General features: G+C 41.0%; 1 protein-coding gene across 2 annotated transcripts in view; it reads right to left on the bottom strand.

The window, feature by feature from the left end:
• Positions 1-12,306: 12,306 nt before the first annotated feature.
• Positions 12,307-23,105, bottom strand: part of LOC108271596 (SH3 and cysteine-rich domain-containing protein 3) — an 11,490-nt gene continuing 691 nt past the window's right edge. Inside the window, exons 2-13 of one of the 2 annotated variants that reach the window (XM_017479264.3) lie at positions 21,539-21,605; positions 21,151-21,229; positions 18,741-18,897; positions 18,560-18,657; positions 18,066-18,147; positions 17,852-17,952; positions 17,696-17,756; positions 17,514-17,557; positions 17,295-17,398; positions 17,084-17,135; positions 16,072-16,209; positions 12,307-15,819 (exon numbers count right to left, since the gene is read on the bottom strand). In XM_017479264.3, the coding sequence (XP_017334753.1) occupies positions 15,721-15,819; positions 16,072-16,209; positions 17,084-17,135; positions 17,295-17,398; positions 17,514-17,557; positions 17,696-17,756; positions 17,852-17,952; positions 18,066-18,147; positions 18,560-18,657; positions 18,741-18,897; positions 21,151-21,229; positions 21,539-21,555 (1,032 nt within the window). In that variant the 5' untranslated portion in view covers positions 21,556-21,605 and the 3' untranslated portion in view covers positions 12,307-15,720. Of the gene's footprint in view, positions 15,820-16,071; positions 16,210-17,083; positions 17,136-17,294; positions 17,399-17,513; positions 17,558-17,695; positions 17,757-17,851; positions 17,953-18,065; positions 18,148-18,559; positions 18,658-18,740; positions 18,898-21,150; positions 21,230-21,538; positions 21,670-23,105 lie in introns of those variants that run through there. The other variant, XM_017479265.3, reaches the window with a different exon arrangement.

Genomic DNA, 23,105 nt, shown 5'->3' with positions numbered 1-23,105 from the left:
GTCAAAGAGTACTACAGAGCACTGTATGGACAAAAATAAAGGAGAACAGCAATGAAAACAAAAGAGGAAAAAAGCTGAGTTGTGTTTGGTGTGTGCTGACCTGGTCAGGGAGAGACTTCTTTTCTCCTCTCTGTTCTCTCTTGTGGTCTAGCGCAGCAGCTCTCCTCTGACTTTTCTTCCTTCCGAGCCTCGTTATCTCTCTCTCTCTCTCTCTGTGTCTCTCTTTCGCTCTCTCTTTTCTGCTGTTTTCTGAAAAACCCAAGTCAGCTGTGATATGCAGGAGTCCTGTGTGACTAAAGCTAACCCCAGTCTCATCCTTCATCCCCCAATCCCAACCTCTCCGCTCGCTCCTCCACTCTCACCTATCGAGGCCGCAGTATCGATTAAGTGTACGAAAAGATCGAGTCTCTCGGCTGGAGTTTGGCCCCTGAGGCCTCTCCAGAGTCATGACTTATGCTCTAACTACAGAGCACTTCAGCACCTAGTCTACTGCCCATAAAGCACTTTAGTATCTAGTGTACGAACCTTAGAGCAATTCAGCATCTAGTGTTCTCCCCACAACTTATGTTAGTAACTATAAAGTATGTCAGCATCAAGCACTTGACTAGAAGTATACTAAGCACCATGTTTGAGAATCTAGTGTACTAAACGGAACATAATGTCGTAATCTATGCATGTGTCATCCATTGTACTGCGAATTAGTTAAAAATATATATATATTATAGCTATGTAATATTTCAACACCTCTGGTCACTGTGTACGTTTACATCACACTCAACTCACAGTTTTGACTCGCGCACACCCTGAAGTGCAATTCCTCACATTACCTGATAAAAAATGGGGAAGATTTATTCACCTAATTCGATTTGTATTAGAATACCACACTGTGTAGGTGAATGAACGATTACAGTGCAAAAAAGAACTGAGCTGTTTATTTACTTTGTGATATTCCGATATTCTGTACAACCATGTACTCTGAAGCAGAGAAACACTCTAGCTGTGTGTGTGTATATGGCTCTACCACTCACACACAGACCCTGAAATGCCATGAAGAGCTACAAATCATCACGGATCTGCTCACAAACAGCACAACAGTCAGCTGAATCTGTATAATCTGTAATGTAAAAAAAACAAACAAAAAAAAAACCACCATATCATGTAATAATACATAAATTACCTTCTATCATTATTGTATTCTAATAAATACAAATCTTATGTTATAAATACTATTCATGTGAATTAATATTAATATTTCTGCTCATTTTGGATATGCAGGTGACACAGAGTATGTCTCAACCAGCTCCGTTCAGTAGGCAGAGCACTGACCAGGGAGTCGGCCATTTTAAGGGCTGACTCAAATTGCTAAATCCTTCCAGTGCACTGGAAAGTTAGTTCCCTAAAAATCCCACAATGCACCGCAAAAACCAGGGCGCATCGACACTCACGATGTTCCCTTACTGGAAATGACGTCATGTCAGCTTGAAAAAAAAGAAAAGAAAAAAAAAAAAAAAAAAAAAAAAAAAAGGGAGACGAACTCTCTCTCAACCAACTTCATCTACAAATGTAAGTAGCTTGTTATTGTAGCTCTGAAATTATTACTGACATATACAACTTAAGGAAGTTTTTAGTTTTTGGTGACATTTTACAACTGGCCAGAAACTGAGTTATCAGTGTTCCAATTTGTAGTGAGCCAGGGTCATTACCAGTGCCTGAACTCGTGTACATGATATACTGATTCACTACCTGGGGAGCTATGGAGCTCATCGAGATACAGTCGTAGTTGCCTTCTCACAGCTCCAGGGTCGCAGGCTTGATCATGATCTTGGGTTACACCGTGTGAGAAAAAATTTAATCCAGGGACAGAGCTGCACTCATTGGGGAATTTTTGTTCAAATGGCACAAAGGTCTGCTCAATAGAAATAGGTTTCACGAAGAAAAAAATTACAGGGAACGTTGGCGTCAAGATGAACTGTTGTCCCATTTAGGCTGTATTCCTGCCTTGTGCCCAGTTTTCCAGGGATAGTCTCTGAGTTCACCCTAACCATGATAAAGCAGTTAGAATTAAAGAAAGGTTTTGGATGTATAGTAGCTTACCCCGTATTGGTGGAATGAGCTGGAGAATTATGTAAATAATCAGTAGAATGTTATACAGAGCCCTCCACTACTATTGGCACCCTTGGTAAATATGAGCAAAGAAGGCTGTGAAAATTGTTTTTATTGTTTAACCTTTTGATCTTTTGTTAAAAAAAATTCACAAAAATACTCTGCTCTCATGGATATCAAACAACTGCAAACAAAACACAAATTTATAAAAAAAAAAATAATAAAAATCTTTGTTAAATACAAGTGTGCAACAATTATTGGCACCTTTTCGTCAATACTTTGTGCTACGTCCCTTTGCCAAGATAACAGCTCTGAGTCTTCTCCTATAACGCCTGATGAGTTTGGAGAATACATGGCAAGGGATCTGAGACCGTTCCTCCATACTGAATCTCTCCAGAACCTTCAAATTTCGAGGTTCACACTGGTGGACTCTCCTCTTCAGTTCACCCCACAGGTTTTTTATGGATATCAAGTCAGGGGACTGGGATGGTCAGGGCAGGACCTTGATTTTGTGGTCAGTAAACCATTTTTGTGCTGATTTTGATGTATGTTTTGGATCATTGTCCTGCTGGAAGATCCGACCACGGCCTGTTTTAAGCTTTCTGGCAGAGGCAGTCAGGTTTTCAGGTTTTCCACAAAACATTAAAGAGCTATCACCATATTTAACCGTGGGCAAGATGTACTTTTCCATATGGCTACATCTCTGTGTGCACCAAAACCACCTCTGGTGTTTATTGGCAAAAAGCTTTATTTTGGTTTCATCTGACCATAGAACCCGATCCCATTTGAAGTTCCAGTAGTGTCTGGCAAACTAAAGACACTTGAGTTTGTTTTTGGATGAGATTAGAGGCTTTTTTCTTGAAACCCTTCCAAACAACTTGTGGTGATGTAGGTGACTTCAGATTATAGTTTTGGACACTTTCTGACACCAAGACGCAACTAACTCCTGCAATTCTCCAGCTGTGATCCTTGGAGATTTTTTGGCCACTCGAACCATCCTCTTCACAGTGCATTGAGACAATATAGACACACGTCCTCTTCCAGGTTGATTCATAACATTTCCAGTTGACTGGAACTTCTTAATTATTGCCCTGATGGTGGAAATGGGCATTTTCAATGCTTGTGCTATTTTCTTATAGCCACTTCCCATTTTGTGAAGCTCAACAACCTTTTGCTGCACATCACAGCTATATTCCTTGGTCTTACCCCTTGTTATGAATGACTAAGGGAATTTGGCCCATGTGTTCCCTCATATTTATACCCCGGTGAAACAGGAAGTCATAGTTGAACAATTTCTTGTTCCTAGTCTCCCAGCTGTACTAAAGAAAATGTAAAATATCAATGGGAATATAATTTAAGTAAATTTTTTCTCATATGAATTCATAGGGATGCCAGTAATTGTTGCACGCCTATATTTAACAAAGATTTTATTTGATAAACCTTTGTTGTGTTTGCAATTGTCCAATATTACCAAGGGTGCGTCTGGAGGAGGCCTGGGATAATAATAACTGGGATACGTCTGGAGGAGGCCCCTGTCCGTGAGATCTTCAACTCACACCTCCAGCGGAGTTTTTCTGGCATCCCTGTGGAGGTTGGGGGCATTGAGCCTGAGTGGGCAATGTTCAAAGCCTCCATTGCTGAAGCTGCGGCGGAGAGCTGTGGCTTCAAGGTTTTAGGTGCCTCAAGGGGCGGTAACCCTCGAACATTGTGGTGGACACCGGTGGTCAGGGAAGCCGTCTGACTGAAGAAGGAGGCCTTCCGGGATGTGTTATCCGGGAGGACTCCGGAGGCAGTTGCAAGGTACCGACAGGCCCAAAGGGCTGCAGCCTCTGCCGTGAAAAAGGCAAAGCAGCGGGTGTGGGAGAAGTTCAGAGAGGACATGGAAAAGGACTTTCGGTCGGCACCAAGGGGTTTCTGGAAAACCACCCGCCACCTCAGGAAGGGGAACTGGGGAACCATCCAAGCTGTGTACAGTAAGGATGGGACACTGTTGACCTCAACTGAGGAGGTAATTACGCGGTGGAAGGAACACTTTGAGGAACTCCTGAATCCGACTAACACACCCTCTATGGTAGAGACAGAGGTGGAGGCTGATGGGGGATCATCGTCAATTTCCCTGGTGGAGGTCACTGAGGTATTCAAACAACTACACAGTGGCAAAGCCCCGGGGATTGATGAGATCCGTCCAGAAATGCTGAAAGTGCTGGATGTGGAGGGGATGTCTTGGATAACATGCCTCTTTAACATTGCGTGGAAGTTGGGGACAGTGTCCAAGGAGTGGCACACCGGGGTGGTGGTTCCCCTGTTCAAAAAGGGGGACCAGAGAGTGTGTGCTGATTATAGGGGTATCACACTTCTCAGCCTCCCTGGTAAAGTCTACTTCAAGGTGCTGGAACAGAGGGTTCGGCCAACAGTCGAACCTCGGATTGAAGAGGAACAATGCGGATTCCATCCTGGTCGTGGAACAACAGACCAGCTCTTTACTCTCACAAGGGTCTTGGAGAGGGCCTGGGAGTATGCCCATCTGGTCTGCATGTGTTTTGTGGATCTGGAGAAGGCGTATGACCAGGTCCCCAGGGGTTTAATGTGGAAGGTGCTGAGGGAGTATGGGGTGAGAGGTTCCCTTCTTAGGGCTATCCAATAGCTGTACGCCCAAAGTGAGAGCTGTGTCCGGATTCTCGGCAAAAAGTCGGACTCGTTCCAGGTGGGGGTTGGTCTCCGCCAGGGCTGCGCTTTCCTGTTTGTGATATTCATGGACAGGATATCGAGGCACAGTCATGGTGGGAAGGGGTTGCGGTTTGGTGGCCTGATGATCTTATCGCTGCTTTTTGCAGATGATGTGATCCTGATGGCATCATCAGTCCATGACCTTCAGCACTCACTGGATCGGTTCGCAGCTGAGTGTGAAGCGGCTGTGATGAGGATTAGCACCTCTAAATCTGAGGCCATGGTTCTCAGCAGGAAACCGATGGAGTGTCTACTCCATGTAGGGAATGAGTACTTAACCCAAGTGAAGGAGTTCAAGTACCTCGGGGTCTTGTTCACAAGTGAGGGGATTGGAGCGGGAGATTGACCGGAGAATCGGAGCAGCGGGAGTGGTATTGTAATCACTTTACCGCACCGTTGTGACGAAAAGAGAGCTGAGCCGGAAGTCAAAGCTCTCGATCTACCGGGGAATTTACGTTCCTACCCTCACCTATGGTCATGAAGGCTGGGTAGTGACCGAAAGCACTAGATCGCGGGCACAAGTGGCCAAAATGGGTTTTCTCAGGAGGGTGGCTGGTTTCTCCCTTAGAGATAGGGTGAGAAGCTCGGCTATCCAAGAGGATCTCAGAGTAGAGCTTCTGCTCCTTTGCATTGAAAGGAACCAGTTGAGGTGGTTCGGGCACCAGGTAAGGATGCCCCCTGGGCGCCTCCCTAGGGAGGTGTTCCAGGCACGTACAGCTGGGAGATGACCTCAGGGAAGACCAAGGACTAGGTGGACAGATTATATCTCCACACTGGCCTGGGAACGCCTTGGGATCCCCCAGTCAGAGCTGGTTAATGTGGCTCAGGAAAGTGAAGTTTGCTCCCTGCTGAAGCTGCTGCCCCCGGGACCAAATAACAGCTAAGCGGTTGAGGATGGATGGATACCAAGGGTGACAATATTAGTGGAGGGAACTGTATCTACTGATTTTGTATTTGTAAATATTCTGTCAATTTCATTAGCACTATTTTGCACTTACACATTGTAAAGAAAATACATAAAATACTGCACATACTCTTGTAGTGGAGCCATTTCCCCCTCATCAATATAAAAAACAGGACCACACTGCGTGCAAAAAAATAAATAAATAAATAAATAAATAAATAAAAGGAATCTTAGCTAGTGGAAATACCTTGAATATAGTCAAAGTTATCTAATATTTGAATTATTAGTATAACAGTTCATTATTTTAGTATTACATAATTTTCAAGGTGGGAATGGTCTTGTTCTATTGGCCGATAATTTTGCACACTTTTAGCATTCATTTCTAGAAATATGTGAAATAATCTGCCCATAGAATAAGAAAAATTGAAGCTTGGAATTGGTTTAAAAAAAATAAAATGTCTAGGATTAGGACAAAATAGGTTTAATTTTCTTATATTTGATGTATCTTATGTAATCTTATAATAGGAAATAATAGATCAGTTTGACGATATTCAAGATATTTTCACCCCTCTAAACAATTTTAAACTAGCTATTTCTTATAATGAATATTATAGCCTACATAACCTTAACAAAGCCATGCAAGATTAATACTAAATATGAATATGGCGAAATATTACCCCAAAAACTAGCATCTTGCAGAGACACTAAAATCGAGGATGTATTTTCACTATGGTAGATTTACTTGACAGGGTCGTGCAGCAGGCAGGCGAAGGCATATTTGCACGCACATTCACAGATATGCACACGGGCACACACACACACGTTCTCATTGTAATTCCTGAATTCTATTAGTTCTGGCCCTGCAGTGAGCCTGTGCTTAGCGAATAAATAATGCTAATGATGACAATCGCTCACACTGTCACACAAACTCTCACCGGCACTCCTCAGGGGCACAAAGCCACATTGCGGGCAGGTGTGTGCGTGTGTGTGTGTGGTCGTCTCTGCAATGGTGAACGTGTGAGACTCCGGTGCTCTTAATTGCTCGTATCCCTGCAGCCTTCTCTCCAGGTCTTCATCCCTACAGGCCTCTTCAGTACGGTGTGTGTAGCAACTTCTGTCTTCACCCTACAGTTAACACTTCCTCTGTCTTGATCATACTGATGTTATTATTGAGGCTCATTAGTAAGTGTATGTGTGTCTGGGTGAGAGACAGAGACAGAAAAAGATACCGAAAGACAGACAAATGGGGGGCTTGGGGTTGGAAGAGACCGAGAGACAGATTAGAGAGTGTGACCCAGGGTGAGAATTGAATCCTCCATGTCTCAGCATATGGACTGGAGCGGCAGACTGTCGCGGCGCTGCTGGATTTGCGGTGTCATTTCACTTCAGGTGACTCACCTCGCAACCAGCAGAACATCCACCGCTCTCTCTGGTCATCTAATGAAACTCAATGTCATTACCTCCCCTCTACGAACACTCTGAAATTTTGTAAACGTGCCTGCATTTGCAAAGCCAGTCGGAATATATGAATAATGAAAATTAATAAGCATACAAATCATATTAGATAATTGAATTCAGCCACGGTGAAAAATGAGATGGAATAAGAACAGGTCCCCCCCCCCCCCCCAACAATTTCCCAAAGAGCCGTGTCACAGATTTAATATTATGCCTCATAGATTCAACCATTACAGGGTTTGGTAAAACAGCTACAGAAAAGAGAGAGCAAGAGAGCACAAAAGAGAGAGAGAGAGAGAGAGAGAGAGAGAGAGAGAGAGAGAGGGCACGTAGGACACACATTCACTTGCATAAAGATAATGCAACAGCTTCAACAGAAGTAGGGGAAAAAAAGTGCATGTAAAAATAACTGATTCTGTTCTCTAATGCCATAATGTAGTTTGGTGGCTTTGAGGGACTGGAGAAGAGAAACATTAATGGAGCGGACAAGAGGCTCTGAAACAATGTGCTAAAATCAATACCGGCTCGATCCCGCATCTTGCCGTGAGAAATACTTTTATTCTATTAGCCTAGTTTCTAAACACATTTGTAGCATTTTTCAAAGTCTAAAAGTAGCTCAAAGCATAGATGGATGGATTTTGTTTTGACCCTTAATACAATTTGACGCACCAATGGATGGACAGGCTTTTCAATTCAATCATATGTTTGAGCATAAAAACGCATTATCCATTATGTACCTAAGTTTACGTGCTGAGGCGACCCAACATGGGACAAGAATCGCCAGAAATAGTTATGATATAAACACAGCTTTGAGAGCGGAAAACATTCAATATAGTCGGTGAATGCATTCGTTAATTCATTCATTTAAGATTATCCATCATTTAGAATGGATAGATCATGGCACAGCAAAGATTCTGACCTCAACTGCTGCAGTACTCAAGAAAAAAAAAAAAAAACACATTTTATTCGAAAAACCTTAAGGGTTCTGTGGTTGTCCCTCTGGGGAGCCCTTAAAAGTTCTGTGGAGAATGCTCAACTGAATGTTTCTCTATCAGACAGAGTTCCAACCTTTAAGAAGATAGCTATCCAAAAGAAAAAGAGTGCATCACCTCTGCCAGACAACATTTACATCTCTCCAGCATCACTCAGTATGTGTAACTCTGGAACTCGAGGGAAAGCAAATTTGATCAGCCAAATTGGAGTGTCTCAGCTTTGCAGAGCAAAATACCACTGTGATTTATTAAGCTGCTTTTCCATTTATATATATATATATAATTTTTTTAATATACTAACCTGCTAATTATCGAACATCCTTTTAAGCACCTCATCCGCTCACTGTAATTATGCATCATTCCCGTCATCAAACCCATCATTTGGGTTTTCACACAAGATTTCCAAACCCACACGTCAGTCTTGATAAATCAGGCGAGCCAACAATTAATAATAGTCACCGAGTAGTGTAGCCTCACTTTAACAAGCTAACCTTGCCTTTATATTCAGTTGCAGTGCCTCTGTAGCATTAACAACTTAAAAGTCTGTTTTGTTCAAGTTCGGGTTCAAGGTATAGAAACACATGACTGGAGTCAGATCGCAGGAGTGAGAAGCGTGTGTTTGTTCTGTTCACCTGAAACCTGCAGGAGCGATGTTTCACAAGAGCTGAACAAACAGGTTATAGATTTGCTCTGGAAATGAAAGAAGGAAGGTGAAAGATGTTATAGTTAGAGTACAAATAAAAGCGAGAGAGAGAGAGAGAGAGAGAGAGAGAGATTGTGTTCAAGAGAAAGAGGGATCTGGATAGGTAAATGGACAGAGGAGCTCTGTGGAGAACAAGAGACAACAGCGTCATCTAGTGTTACAATCTTTTATCTCAGTGACCGTCCATGACATGGTTGTTGGTGGCAGACAAACTGGTTTGAGTATTTCCAAAAGTGCTCATCTTCTGAGCTTTTCATACAGAACAGTTTAGAGTTTTCAGAGAGTGCTGTGGAAAAACCAAAAAGCATCCAGTGAGCTGCAGTTCTGTGGGCTGAAACACCTGGTTTATGAGAGAGAGAGATCAGGGGAGAATGGCCAGACTGGTTCAAGCTGACGGGGAGGCTTCTGTAACTCAAATAAATCACTCTTTACAACCAGGGTGAGCAGAAAAGCATCTGATAAACAGCACACTGAACCTTGAGGTGGATGGGCTACAACAACAGAAAATTACACCAAGTTCCACTCGGCAAAGAAAAGGAATCCGAGGCTACACTGCGCACGAAGTTTGGGAAAGCGTCATCTGGTGTGATAAATCTCTGTTGCTGCTATGAAATGCAGATGGTTGGGTCAGAATTGCGCACCAACAGCATGAATCCATGGACGCAACCATTTTTGGTTGACAGCTCAGGCTGGTGGAGGTGGTGTAATGATGTGAGGAATGTTCTCTCTGCACACTTCAGTGGCCTTCCCAGTCACCACATCTCAATCCAACAGAGTACCACTGGGATGCGGCAGAACGGGAGCGATCGGCAGCATAGATGCAGAAATTATGTGATGCAAATCATGTGTGTGTGTGTGTATGTGTGTGTGGGGGGGTGGGGGGGGTGAGTGTATCTGCACCTCATGTATGGAAATTAGAAAAAATATTAAGAAATATGTATATATTTTTGCTCTTTCTGAAATAAAAAATAATAATAGCAACACCACCACTAATAACAACAACAACGATAATAATAATAACAAAAATAATAAGAAGCGATTTTGAGTTGTTTACTTCTCGCTCTTCATTCTTCTTGATTTATCTTCACTTTGCCCCTTAACGTCTGTCTACCTTGGCAGACAGAGGTCATAAGTCAACTATGACATAGCAGCTCTGAGGTCACTCTGGCATGTCCTCTGCCGAACAGCACGAAGCCAGCCATCAACAGGATGTGACCCGTATCTGAAGAGGGCTGCTGTCAGCCAATCATGCGACTTCTGAATCTTAATAGTTACCTGTGCACGCTTCATGTCCTGCTACAGGAAGATGAGCTGTGTGGTTCTGTATCTGCATGCACATGTGCACAGGATTTTTACATACAATTCAGACTGGTTAAAACTTGACAAATTTTTGGGATTAAAAAGAGAGAGAGAGAGAGAGAGAGAGAGAAAGAAAGCAGAAAAAAGAGAGCGAGAATGGAAATCATCATGGGAAAAAAAGAGGGAGGCTGAAATAGAGAAGAAAGGAAAAGACAATGTTATTTAAGAAAGATATTTTCGTCACTACATTTATAACACTCACTGACTCCGATACATCCTTCCAGGGAACAATAATTGAATGTGTTGCTAGTTATAAGTATTTGGGTATTATATTTGATAGTTAGTTATCTTTTAAGCTTCATATTGATAAATAAATGTCTAAATTGTAGCTTAAATTGGGTTTTTTATTTCAGAAAAAATAATTTTATTTTATTTAAAAAATTTTTCCAGTGCAAAGAAATGTCTGCAACCTTTTTACCACTATTGAATTATGCTTTATATGAATGCTCCAAAAATAAAAACTCAACTTGACATTGTTTTTCATAATGCTTTACGTTTTATTACTGCTTATAGCTATCAAAGACATCATTGCATGTTATATGATAGGGCTGAGTTACCATCTCTGTATATGCGGAGAGGTTTTAACTGGTCTTGTTTTATCTACAAGTCTATTTGTGGTTTAACTCCATGTTATTTGTCTCTCAGCCGATATAATACAAACGTTTGCTATAATCTTGTTCAGATGACCTGTTGTATCTTAAAGCTCCTCAGGTCTGAACAGAGTCTGAACGGGTGGGTTGGACTTTAATAATAACACTTCTGTTACTTGGAAAAATCTACAACATAATTTAAAGCTGACCATGCTTCCATCACTGAATGACTTTAAAGTACTTCTAACAGATTCTGTGTTTTATCCCCTGGTAAATTATTGTCGTGATCCTTGATTGTGTTTTGATGCTGCAAATTTGTGCATTTGGGATTTCTTGCTGCTCTCTTGGCGAGGTCACTCTTATAAAAGGGATTTTTAATCTCAATGAGTTTAACCTGGTTAAATAAAGAAATGAAAGGTACTCTGAAACGACTAACTCGTATGTACAGAATGTTTTTTGCTTTTTCACAAAAACAAACAAAAATGGATTTATGAGACATTAAAGTAAGATGTCAGACAGCCCACACACACACACACACACACAAAGAAAACCCTGGATGTTGCTGTGACTGAATTCTGGAAAATAATGGATTTTGACCAAAATGTAGGTTCTTGGCTTGGAATGTACTTTGACATTTCTACTGTAAGAAAACCTAGATACATTACCAATACCCAAAGATCACAGTGTGTAAGGAACCAATATTTAACATGCTCTTATAAAAGATGTCTAAAACATTGCTAGTGTGATTTCCTGAGTGTCACAATTTGATTTGAAATCCAAAGTTGATGGATAGCTATATGTGTGTATATGCATGTATGAAATTCACCAATTACAGCGGCACAGAGAGTTAGAAGTATACTAAAAATGATTTAACATTATAAATGAAAATGTGATTGAACACAAATAACAATAAATATACATGTGTGTGTGTATAGGGTGTATAGGGTGTATAGTGCGAGTGTGATGAGGTAGTGCAGTAAGGTGTAAACATTGTAGATACAGCAAGAGATTCGAGTGGAATTAAATTACGGCAGTGCAAAATATGAAAAACATTGAAGTGCAACGGCAGTGCATATACTTACGGATACAGATAATGGATGGTGATGGTTCAACTATCATCCAATGGGTTTATCCTAAGATATACTGTTTATTGTCCAGAATGGCTGAGAGTTTGTTGAGTGTCCTCTACTCCACCACCACCACTACCTCGAAACTGTCCAGACAGGCAGCCCGAGAATGAGTCAGCCTTCTTGATCAGTTTGTTGAGTTGTTTTTTGGCATCTCCAGCTCTAATGCTGCCTCTCCAGCATACTGCTGCAAAGAAGACTGCACTGGCCACCACACACTTGTAGAAGCTCTCTAACAGATCGTCTACCAGTCTGAGGAGAAGAAATCAGTTTAAATGCCGAGTCACTTACCTCAGGTGATAAGACTAGAGAGAACAACTTCGACAATGATGATGAGCATAAATGTTTTCGTTAAAATTGTTCACATATAAAATATTATCATTCGTGTATCATTATTTATTGCATATAATAATATTACAATTTAAATCAAATCAACAAAGAGCAGTTGCTTTTAGATAATAAATGTATTAGTCAGAACGGAATCCTTAAACATTTACTTCATCCCACATCATCCTTACAGGGAGCCGATGTTAACAAGCAAGCCAGACACCGGCAGCTAGTATAAGAATACTAAAGCTAGTATAAGGCAGGGAGAACATACAAATCTTTTGAAGGACAAAATACGCGGATCGGAAACACTAACAGGGTAATAAACACTCTGGAAGTCACCAGTTGTGAAAGTTTGTTCTCTACTCTGTCTTTCCTCTTCAAAAAGAATGGAAGATTTGGACATGCAGCTCAAAGCCGTTATATTCTGTGATGTGTTCTGATTTTGGCCAACGAGCACAGCTAAATCATGACATCAGTGATCAGGTACAAAATGATACACACACACGCAGGATCTAAGGCAAAGCTCACACAGCTAATGTTAGGTAAAAGGCAGACAGACATTTTTACTGCATGTCTATAATACTGTGGATATGATGACAGCATGTAATAATAACAATAACAACAGCAAAAATATAAATATAATAGCAAAGGTTATCCTAACGTAAAATGTTTTAAGATGAGATGAAAAAGTTCCTAGCGACTGTGCTTCCTTAATATCAACCAGGAGTGTGTTCTACAGTTTAGGGGCATATTGTAGGATGAGAAAGCCCGTCTCCCACGGAGACGGACGTTTATGAGGAGCGGTTAAAAGACCAGAGAGGAGCGCAAAGTACAATTTGGTAAGTACAAAGTTAAGAGCTCTGCCAAATACCGAGGATCCAGACCATGCAATGCTTTATATGTCAGCATAAGGATTTTAACATCAAAAATCCTCTGTACCTGACAAGCAGCCAGTTCAAGGACTCTAAAGTAGGGGTTATGAGATCACATGACCTAGTACCGGTAAGGATCCTAGCTGCCGTAGTTTGCAGATTATCGAGTGTGGATTTAGAAACTCCAGTGAGAAGTGCATTACAGTAGTCGATGTGGAGGGAAAAAAACAAACCGCAACAGAAAAGAACAACATAGACTGTAAGTATGCAGTATTTCTGAGCTAGAAAAAGGACGTTTTGACAGTATTGATGAGGGTCAAATGTCAGACTGGCATCAAAAATAACTGCAAGGTTCTTCATTTATATTTATAGCATTTTGGCAGACGTCCTTATCCAGAGCGACGTACGCTTATCTAATTTATACATCTGAGCAGTTGAGGGTTAAGAGCCTTGCTCAAGGGCCCCACAGAGGCAGCTTGGCGGTGATGGGGTTTGAACTCATGACCTCCCAATCTTAACCACAAAGCTACCACTGCTCATCAATTTACTTTGAAACTCCAGAACCTAGCCATCAACGGACAAAGTTAGAGAACCAGCATTACGCAGTTACTGAGGAGAACCAGGAAGCATGACTTCAGTCTTGGAACTGTTTCAGCAAAGAAAATTGTTTGTTGACCATATTTTGATCTCAGACATACAGTTTGAAAGAAAGGAAACAGCTACATGTCGATCTGGTTCCGAATGAATGTAAATCTGAGTGTCATCTGCATAATAGTGATAGTTAAGACCGTGATATTAAAACCTGATCAAGTGGAAAAATATAAATACTAAAAAGTAAAGGGCCAAGAACTGAGCCCTGGGGGACACCCGTGCGAACAGGCCCAATCTCAGACCTGTGACCACCTATAAATACAAACCGACTGCGATCAATAAAGTACAATCTAAACCAATCAAGGGCAGTCTCAGAGACACCAAAGACGGTTTCAGATCGATTGAGTAATAATGTGTGTTCAACAGTGTCGAAGACTGAGCTTAGGTCAAGAAGAATAAGAACTGAAAGCAGACCAGAATCAGAAGCTAATAAAATGTTAGTGAATTTTACCAAAGCAGTCTCAGTACTATGAAGTTTTTGGAAACTAGAATGGAGGGGCTCAAAAATATCATTAACCAAAAGATGATTGTGCAGTTGCAAAACAACGACATGCTCTAAAATTTTAGACGGAAATGTAAGATTAGAAACAGGATGAAAATGATTGAAATTAAGATCAGTGTTTTGCTTTTTTAGGACTGGAGTTACGTTAAGTTTTTTTTAATGCTGCTGGCACAGCACCAGTTGACAAGGAGTCATTTATTATGCCGAGGACAGCCGGACACAAGGAGTCAAAACACAAGTGGTGGCTTTCATACATGATCCCTGCCTACAAAGTGACTCGGGATCTAGTAAAGAAAATTGGTGAAGAGGCTGATAAAATCAGGTGGTACCAGAGAGCTAGAGATGTATTTGCAGACACTGTCAACTTTAGATCTGAAAAAGTTAAGAAAGTTATTACATAACTGATTATACATTATATATACACTATATGGCCAAGGGTTTGTGGACACATTGTTGTCACAAAGATGGAAGCACAGAACTATATAGAATGTCTTTGTATGCTGTAGCATAACAATTTCCTTTCAGTGGAACTAAAGGGGCCCAAACTTGTTTCCAGCATGACAATGCCCCTGCGCACAAAGCGAAGTGCTTGAAGACATCGTTTGCTGAGGTTGGAGTAGAATAACTCAAGTGGTCTGTACAGAGTCCTGACCTCAACCCCACTGAGCACCACTGGGATGAACTGGAACAGGTCTTCTCACCCAACATGAGTGCCGGATCTCACTAACACTCTAGTGGCTGAATGGCACTGGGTTTATGAGTGGAAGGTCTTGAGTTCCAATCCCAACATCACCAAGTTGCCACAACCTTCAACTGTAAGTCGCTTTGGATAAAAGCATCAGCCAAATGAGAAATGTAAATGCAATAGCATTTTTCTACCAGAGAGGGATTATAATCTCTTAATCCCCAAATTTTACATCCAAAGACATTAAAAAAAACTCAGTGAAATAAAACTCAGGTTTTGGACAGTGGAAGGAAGAACATGTGCACAGAAAGTAAACCAAGATCAGGATCACATCCGGGACCATGGAGTTATGAGGCAGAACTGCTACATTGTGTCTTCAAGTACTGTAATAAGCCAATTTTGACAAAAACCCCCACAGCACTTTGTGTTCTTTTACACTGACCACTGCATTTACCGGTCCCCTCTACACATACAAACACTCTTTACTGTGTTTATCTGTTTATAACTTTGCTGACCGAATAACAAGACATGACTAATTGTATAAAAACTGATCAAATGAAGCGTAATCAAATCTTTATTGCTTTTAAACCCATGTTAGCCAAATCCCAAAGTAAGCACACATGCAGCCTGTCACTGAAGATAATTATGCTAACCATTGAGAGAAGCAGATACAGGTACACTGTCTCTCTTTCTCACACACACACACACATACACACACTCTCAGATCTCCTGAAGAATGTCTGCAGGGAAGAAGCCAAGCTTGCGCCCAGTGCTGACCTTCATATAGCCATTCACCTCCTCTCCTTTCTTCACCACAATCTGCAGAAGATACAGTGGTTTCAGCATTAACAATGAAACACAAAAACAAAAACTAACTGCGCCACTGACCGTTCCAGGTAGGGCTAGTTGGTATGCCTTGCAAATTCTTATATTAAATTAGTGAAATGCACAGCAGAGAAAAGGTAAGGCTGCAATGCTGTAGATAGAACAGCATTTCTTAGAAAGCATTACGTAACTCATTAGTATTTTGGGTGTACACGTTTCGTATGGTATGTGTGAGACAATTCTGACCTGGTCTTTTTTCAGTGTGATTTGGCCCATCTCGCGATTCCCCACAAAGGACCGTGTCACCTTGTAGACACTCTCCCCTGCACGCACACAGGTGATGTAGTTTGCCGGGAAGAATCCGGATTTCTCTCCATTTCTACCCTGCACACCACCATGCTGTTAATAATTTCTCATAGAAATTTTATGGAAATGATTGTTTGAAACATGAAGAGATCTGTCGTAGTGCCTGAACCAGAATTAGAGCTCCAAAGTCGGCTAAAATGCCGCAATTCAACTGCTTCGTTCTTGGGTACTGTAGATCGTAGTGGTATGAGGATGGTGTTGTTTGAGCTCTTTTTGACCGTTAAAGCGTGGTCATGTAAACATATAACTTGTAATGCATGTCAGCTGTTGCAATCTAGAGCTATCAGTCAGCATGCTTTCTATATATTTTATGGGTTGTGCAGACTGGGACCTCTGGTGTTCAAATAGTGCAACTGCATTAGATGCATTATTAATTGAAAACTGAGATACACTATGTGAATCACACGTTTTCGCATCGTGCCACAATGTATTGTTACACCCCTAATCATAACAGTAGATCTTAGATAGGCACTGGATTCCAAACCAGGGCTACTGCATTACTGTGACCTAAAGGCTTGAGTTCTAAAAATAGAGCATTAATCTGCGCTGATCAGTTATAATATTAAAACCACCTGCCTAGTATTGTGTATATTGTGTGTATATTGTGTATATATATAGTGCGGGGGGGGGGGGGGGGGGGGGGTTTACATCTTTCAGAAAAAGTCACACTTCAAAATAGGTCACAGGGATTTTTGTGGCTTCACAGAAACTGATTTAAAAAGTACTATAGAAACAATAACATTAGAATGAACACATTAATATAAACCGGTAATTTGCTGTAACTACTGCCAGAGCTGCTGTTACAGAAAATGTTTCAACATCTGAGCAAACAGAATTGAGAATTCAACAGGGCCATGGTGTCATGTTTAACATTCAGTAATTAAATACTTACTCTCCACCATTCCTCATTGGAATCATCTATCACTGTGACATGATCTCCAGGTCTGAAACACACACACAAACATACACACAGGTAATCAAGGATAAACACTGATACTGATACACACACCCACACAACAGACTCAATGCCAATATTAAATATGGGATTAAAACAGGATTAATATTGTGCATTGGGTTCTAGACTGGTCTGCATTCTCACTTACTGCAGGTCCAAGTCATCTTTCTCAATGGCTTTAAAGCGATACAGGGCCAAGTAGTAGTGTGACTGAGAGAAGACTCCAAGTTTACCCAGCTGAGACTTCTTTATCTGTAACACACCATTATGCAGGGAAATCAGAATTTATGTCTACATTTGGGATCCTAAATCCACAAACGTCATCATCCCAGGTAATATAAAGCTGTCCCAAAGCACTGGGCTTCACCTTATCATCCGTGGTTTTCTCCTTCTTTTCCATCTCTTGGCTCCCTGGGCAGAGTTGTGTATGTCGTTACACTTACCAACACACTCATGTACCTGTACTTACTTACTTGCACACTTGAATAAGCTTTTTATTTAAACATTGTTTGCATTTATATCAAATTACAACCTGTAATCATTACTCACAGCGCTCTCCTTCCCCTTCCTCGGCTTTAGGTTGGGATTCCTCTTCTTCCATGATCATCATCTAGGACAGTAGAAAAGTTTCCCAGTATACACACTAGTGTTGTGTATGAATTACAAACACTTCTTCGCTGTCCTTCACGCCATTAGACACCTTACATTTTTCTTCCTATCTTCTGATCTTTTCTTCCGTTCCTTATTGGCCATTATAACGCCAATATGCAGCGTCTCAAAGACGGGGTCAGTGCGGTTAGACTGCGCTGTAGAAAAAGTAAAAACACCGCCAGTTTTTATTTACAGTATAGCACATCCAGACTGGCTTTAGGTGAGAGAAATTAAGACTGTTTGAGATTTGAGAAGGTAAACCAATTACAGAATGGAAGCAGCTCTTTAACCGTGGAATTCCGCTGACTGCTGTAGAGAGGAGAGCTGTAGGCCCGACTAAAACCTGGAGGCTGAGAGACAGAGAGAGAGAGATCCATCCATCCCACCATCTTCTTCTGCTTATTCTTTTCAGGGTCACGGGGAACCTGGAGCCTATCCCAGGGAGCATGGGGCACAAGGCGGGGTACACCCTGGACAGGGTGCCAGTCCATCGCAGGGCACACTCACATACCCATTCATACACTACGGACACTTTAGACACTCCAATCAGCCTACCATGCATGTCTTTGGACTGGGGGAGGAAACCAGAGTACCCGGAGGAACCCCCACAGCACGGGGAGAAATGCAAACTCCGCACACACACACACACACACGGTGGGAATCGAACCCCTGACCCTGGAGGTGTGAGGCGAACATGCTAACCACTAACCACTTTATTATTAAATTTAGTGTATATGAAACAAGCATATTATTACTACTCACAATTTTCCCAAAGCACTGCTGGAACTCGACGTAGCTCCGACACTGATGATGAACATTGGTCTTGCAGTTTTTACACCTCAGTGCAAATTTATTGTTAACTGCAAACAGAAAAGGGTAAGTAAACATCTCTGAGCCAAAACAATACAGCAATACCGTGTTGGTTCATAGCCAGCACACTTACGAACAATCATGCGTGCGCACACGTCGCAGAATTTGAGCTTCTTGCAATAGTGATCTTTAAACTTGTGTGGTTTATCATTGATGGGTTTAACTGGTTCAGGAGGGCGAGGCTTCTCTTTCTCCTCTTCCTCTACCTCTTCATCATAGATAAAATAGACCTGAGAGAACAAAATCACTCCGTGAGAGGCGTGACATCTATTTGTACTGTACTGTGAAGAAAACCCACTGCCACACATGTGCCATTACAAGACTGCGTTAACACCAACTTCTCTATTATAGGATACAATCTGCTTTGCTGTCTTATAGGAGAAGAAGAAATAACACGAGAGAGAAAAAAAATCATCATGGTGTGAACATGGAAGACTTGTTCAAAGTAGAAATGCAACAAGTCCAGACCTCTACAGGGCGTTCCAAAAGTCTCCATACATAGGGGAAATTAACACTTATTAGCAAAATGTCTTCCAAAATTTTTCATACTTAGTTTATATTATATATATATATATATATATATATATATATATATATATATATATATATATATCAATCACTCTCATGGCTGGATCGGGAAGCTGTCGCAAGGTTGATATCAGGAAGCATGACAAGGACAGGAAGTGTTGCGGTGTACCTGAGAAGTGGACGTCCACGAGCATCCACTGACGAAGGCACATCCGACGTGGTGCTAACAAAACATAGTCCCTTATATATGATACTTTTGGACACCCTGTAGTACAACCTATAGTGTGAATTGATACACTGCCTGACCAAAACAAAGGTCACTGTTTGGATTTAAATAGGCAAATACTTATGATTGGACCGTTATTGCAATGATGAATGTTTCAGCTGGCAACAATTCTTTTAACCCTAACTGATGCAGTGTGTAGCTTCTCATTTCTTAAACTACCATGTCGGAAGACGTATCCTGTAGTCATGGAAAAGATGTTACTGTGTTCCAGAAGGGGAAAATTATTGGCCCGCATCAAGCAGAGAAAACAATCAAGGAGATTGTTGAAATCCCTGGAATTAGGTTAAGAACTGTCCAACACATTATTAAAACCTGGAAGGAGAGCGGTGAAGTGTCATCTCTGAGGAAGAAATGAACTTGAACGATGGGGATCGGAGACCTTTAAAACGCTTGGTAAAATCACATCGTAAAAAATCGACAGTAGATCTCATGGGTATGTTTAATAGTGAAAGTAAGAGCATTTCCGTATGCGCAATGCGATGAGAACTTACAGGATTGGGACTAAACAGCTGTGTGGCTTAATCAGTGCGAGGCTAATCAAATAAAAATGACTTCAGTTAGCATAAAGATTGGACTATGGAGCCATGGAGAAAAGGTCATGTGGTCTGAGGAGTCCAGATTTACCCTATTCCAAAGACATGGTTGAATCAGGGTAAGAAAGGAAGCGCATGAAGCGATGGCTTCAGGTGGTCAGGTCTAGGCTCAGAACATTATGCAGCAATAAAATGAAGTCAGCTTGAAAGTACTGAATTTTTATGTTCTTCCCTGACAGTACAGGAATATTCCAAGAGGACAATGCCAAGATTCATCTGGCTCAAATTGTGAAAGAGTGGTTCAGGGAGCATGAGGAATCATTTTCACACAGAGTCCTTACCTTAACCCCATTGAAAGTCTTTGGGACGTGCTGGAGATCCTCAATACAAGATCTTGGCCAAAATAAATGCAACTCTGTAATCAAAGCTAAAAGGTGATGCAACTACGTTTTAGTGTGTGTGACTGTTATTTTTGGCCAGACAGTGTATGTACCATTGAGATCTTATAGTTTTGCATGTTAGACTGTTCACTTTAATTAAATGGGTTTAACTTCAATAACGCAAAAACGAGTAGCCTGTAAATAATGTAAATTTAATGCCAGTGAGTCAGTGGAATGTTCAGGAATAATAATAAAAAAAGCTCTATATTTTCTGTATCTCAAAAGTTTATGAACCCATTTAAATAATGTTCATGGGAACACATGAGGGGGTCCAGGCAATGTATCTTACTGTTAAATGGGTCTCTGACCACAAAAAGTTGAGAACCCCAGATATAGAACACTCGAACTAAACCTGAAATGTTAGAGATTTGGCCAGGCCATCTGATGACTAACATACAAAGAAGCCCTGTTGCTGCCCGTGATCTGTTTTCACCTCCCGAGTATGCCATCCAGTACCCGACTTGATATTTCTTTCACAGCAGAGCTCCCACACATGGGAATATAGAAATTACTCTGACGGGGATTGATATCGATCTACAGTAAGTAGAGATTACAGGAATGAAGTTTGATTTTGCTCCTAAATATATTTCAAAGCAACAATGTTTCAACAATATTTCCCCCAACAATGATTTAAATAAGCCCATACTGCAGACCATAGAAGTAAAACAATCCATCATGGCTGAGAACTAAACCTACTGTGGTGTTATCCTCCTTCACTATGTTGCCAGGAACAGTAGGATTGTCATGGAGGTCCAGGGAATCCTTGTCATCCAATCTGTGGGCAGCAAAAAGATGAAGTACAGTGACTTATGTCAAAGGATACTATAGTGTATTTGTTGATGTTTAATATTGATGCATAATCTCTGATAATCTAAGACTGGGCTTTAACAACATGGTCACATGAACTCAAATGAGTACATCAGTACAACCCATCTACTGTGTTGGTGTGTATGTGTGTAAAAATTCTATTACTGGGTAATTGTCCATAGTCTACAGACACATTGGATAGAGATTAGATTGCAAAATGGTGGAATATTGCAATAGATGTGAAAGGAAAAAAATGAGTCATATGTTGGACACTTACTGGTCAAAGTGGGACATGACTGAAAATCAGATAAGCTGTAAAACTTCTGTATAACCAGCAGAGGGCGCTGTAACATTAAACACATCAAGGCATCTTAATTCTTGTCTTAATTCAGGGCCTCTTTAATTTAAAAAAAAAAAAAAAAAAATTTACATGATAATTCTGAATGAAAAGCATATCAAGCAAAACATAAAAAGCCTTCCCTTATACAGTGGTGCTTGAAAGTTTAAGAATCATTTAGAATTTTCTATATATCTGCATAAATATGACCTAAAACATCAGATTGTCATAAAAGTAGACAAAGAGAACTCAGTTAAACAAAGAGACAACATTTTTTTTTTATACTTGGTCATTTATTTATTGAGGAAAATGATCCGATGTTACATATCTGTAAGTGATAAAAGTATGTGAATCTCTAGGATGAGCAGTTTAATTTGAAGGTGAAATTAGAGTCCGGTGTTTTCAATCAATGGGATGACAATCAGATGTGAGTGAGTGCTCTGTTTTATTTAAAGAACAGGGATCTATCAGAGTCGGATCTTCACAACACGTTTGTGGAAGTGTATCATGACGTGAACAAAGGAGATTTCTGAGGACCTCAGAAAAAGAGTTGTTGGTGCTCATCAGGCTGGAAAAGGTTACAAAACCATCTTTAAAGAGTTTGGACTCCACCAGTCGACAGTCAGACAGATTGTGTACAAATGGAAGAAATTCAAGTCCATTGTTACCCTCTCCAGGAGTGGTCGACCAACAAAGATCACTCCGAGAGCAAGACGTGTAATAGCCCAGGGTAACCTCTAAGCACCTAAAGGTCGCGCTCACATTGGCTCATGTTAATGTTAATGTCACCATCAGGAGAACACAGAACAACAATGATGTGCATGGCAGGGATGAAAGGAGAAGTCACTGCTCTCCAAAAAGAACATTGCTGTCCTTCTGCAGTTTGCTAAAGATCACGTGGACAAGACAGAAGGCTACTGGAAAAATGTTTTGTGGATTGATCAGACCAAAATAGAACTTACTGGTTTAAATGAGAAGTGCTATGTTTGGAGAAAGGAAAACACCAGCATAAGAACCTTATCCCATCTGTGAAACATGGTGGTGGTAGTATCATGGTTTGTGCCTGTTTTGCTGCATCTGGGCCAGGACGACTTTCCATCATTGATGGAACAATAAATTCTAAATTATACCAATGAATTCTAAAGGAAATTGTCAGGACATCTGAATCTCAATGAGAAAAGTGGGGCATGCAGCAACACAACGACCCTAAGCATGAGTCGTTCTAGCAAAGAATGGTTAAAGAAGAATAAAGTTAATACTTTGGAATGGCCAAGTCAAAGTCCTGACCTTTATCCAATAGAAGTGTTGTGGAAGGACCTGAAGGAAACAGTTCATGTGAGGAAACCCACCAACATCCCACAGTTGAAGTTGTTCTGTACTGAGGAACGGGCTAACATTCCTCCAAGACGACATGCAGGACTGATCAACAGTTACTTGAAAATGCATACATCAACTATTATAAAACATAATCTAAAACGGAACTACAAACCCTGTCTGTAGCTCTTCC

Source organism: Ictalurus punctatus, chromosome 11, assembly GCF_001660625.3.
Source record: "Ictalurus punctatus breed USDA103 chromosome 11, Coco_2.0, whole genome shotgun sequence".
Taxonomy (NCBI): Eukaryota; Metazoa; Chordata; class Actinopteri; order Siluriformes; family Ictaluridae; genus Ictalurus; species Ictalurus punctatus.
The sequence above is the reverse complement of the archived record's forward strand: the minus strand, read 5'-3'. Positions and strand labels throughout refer to the sequence as shown.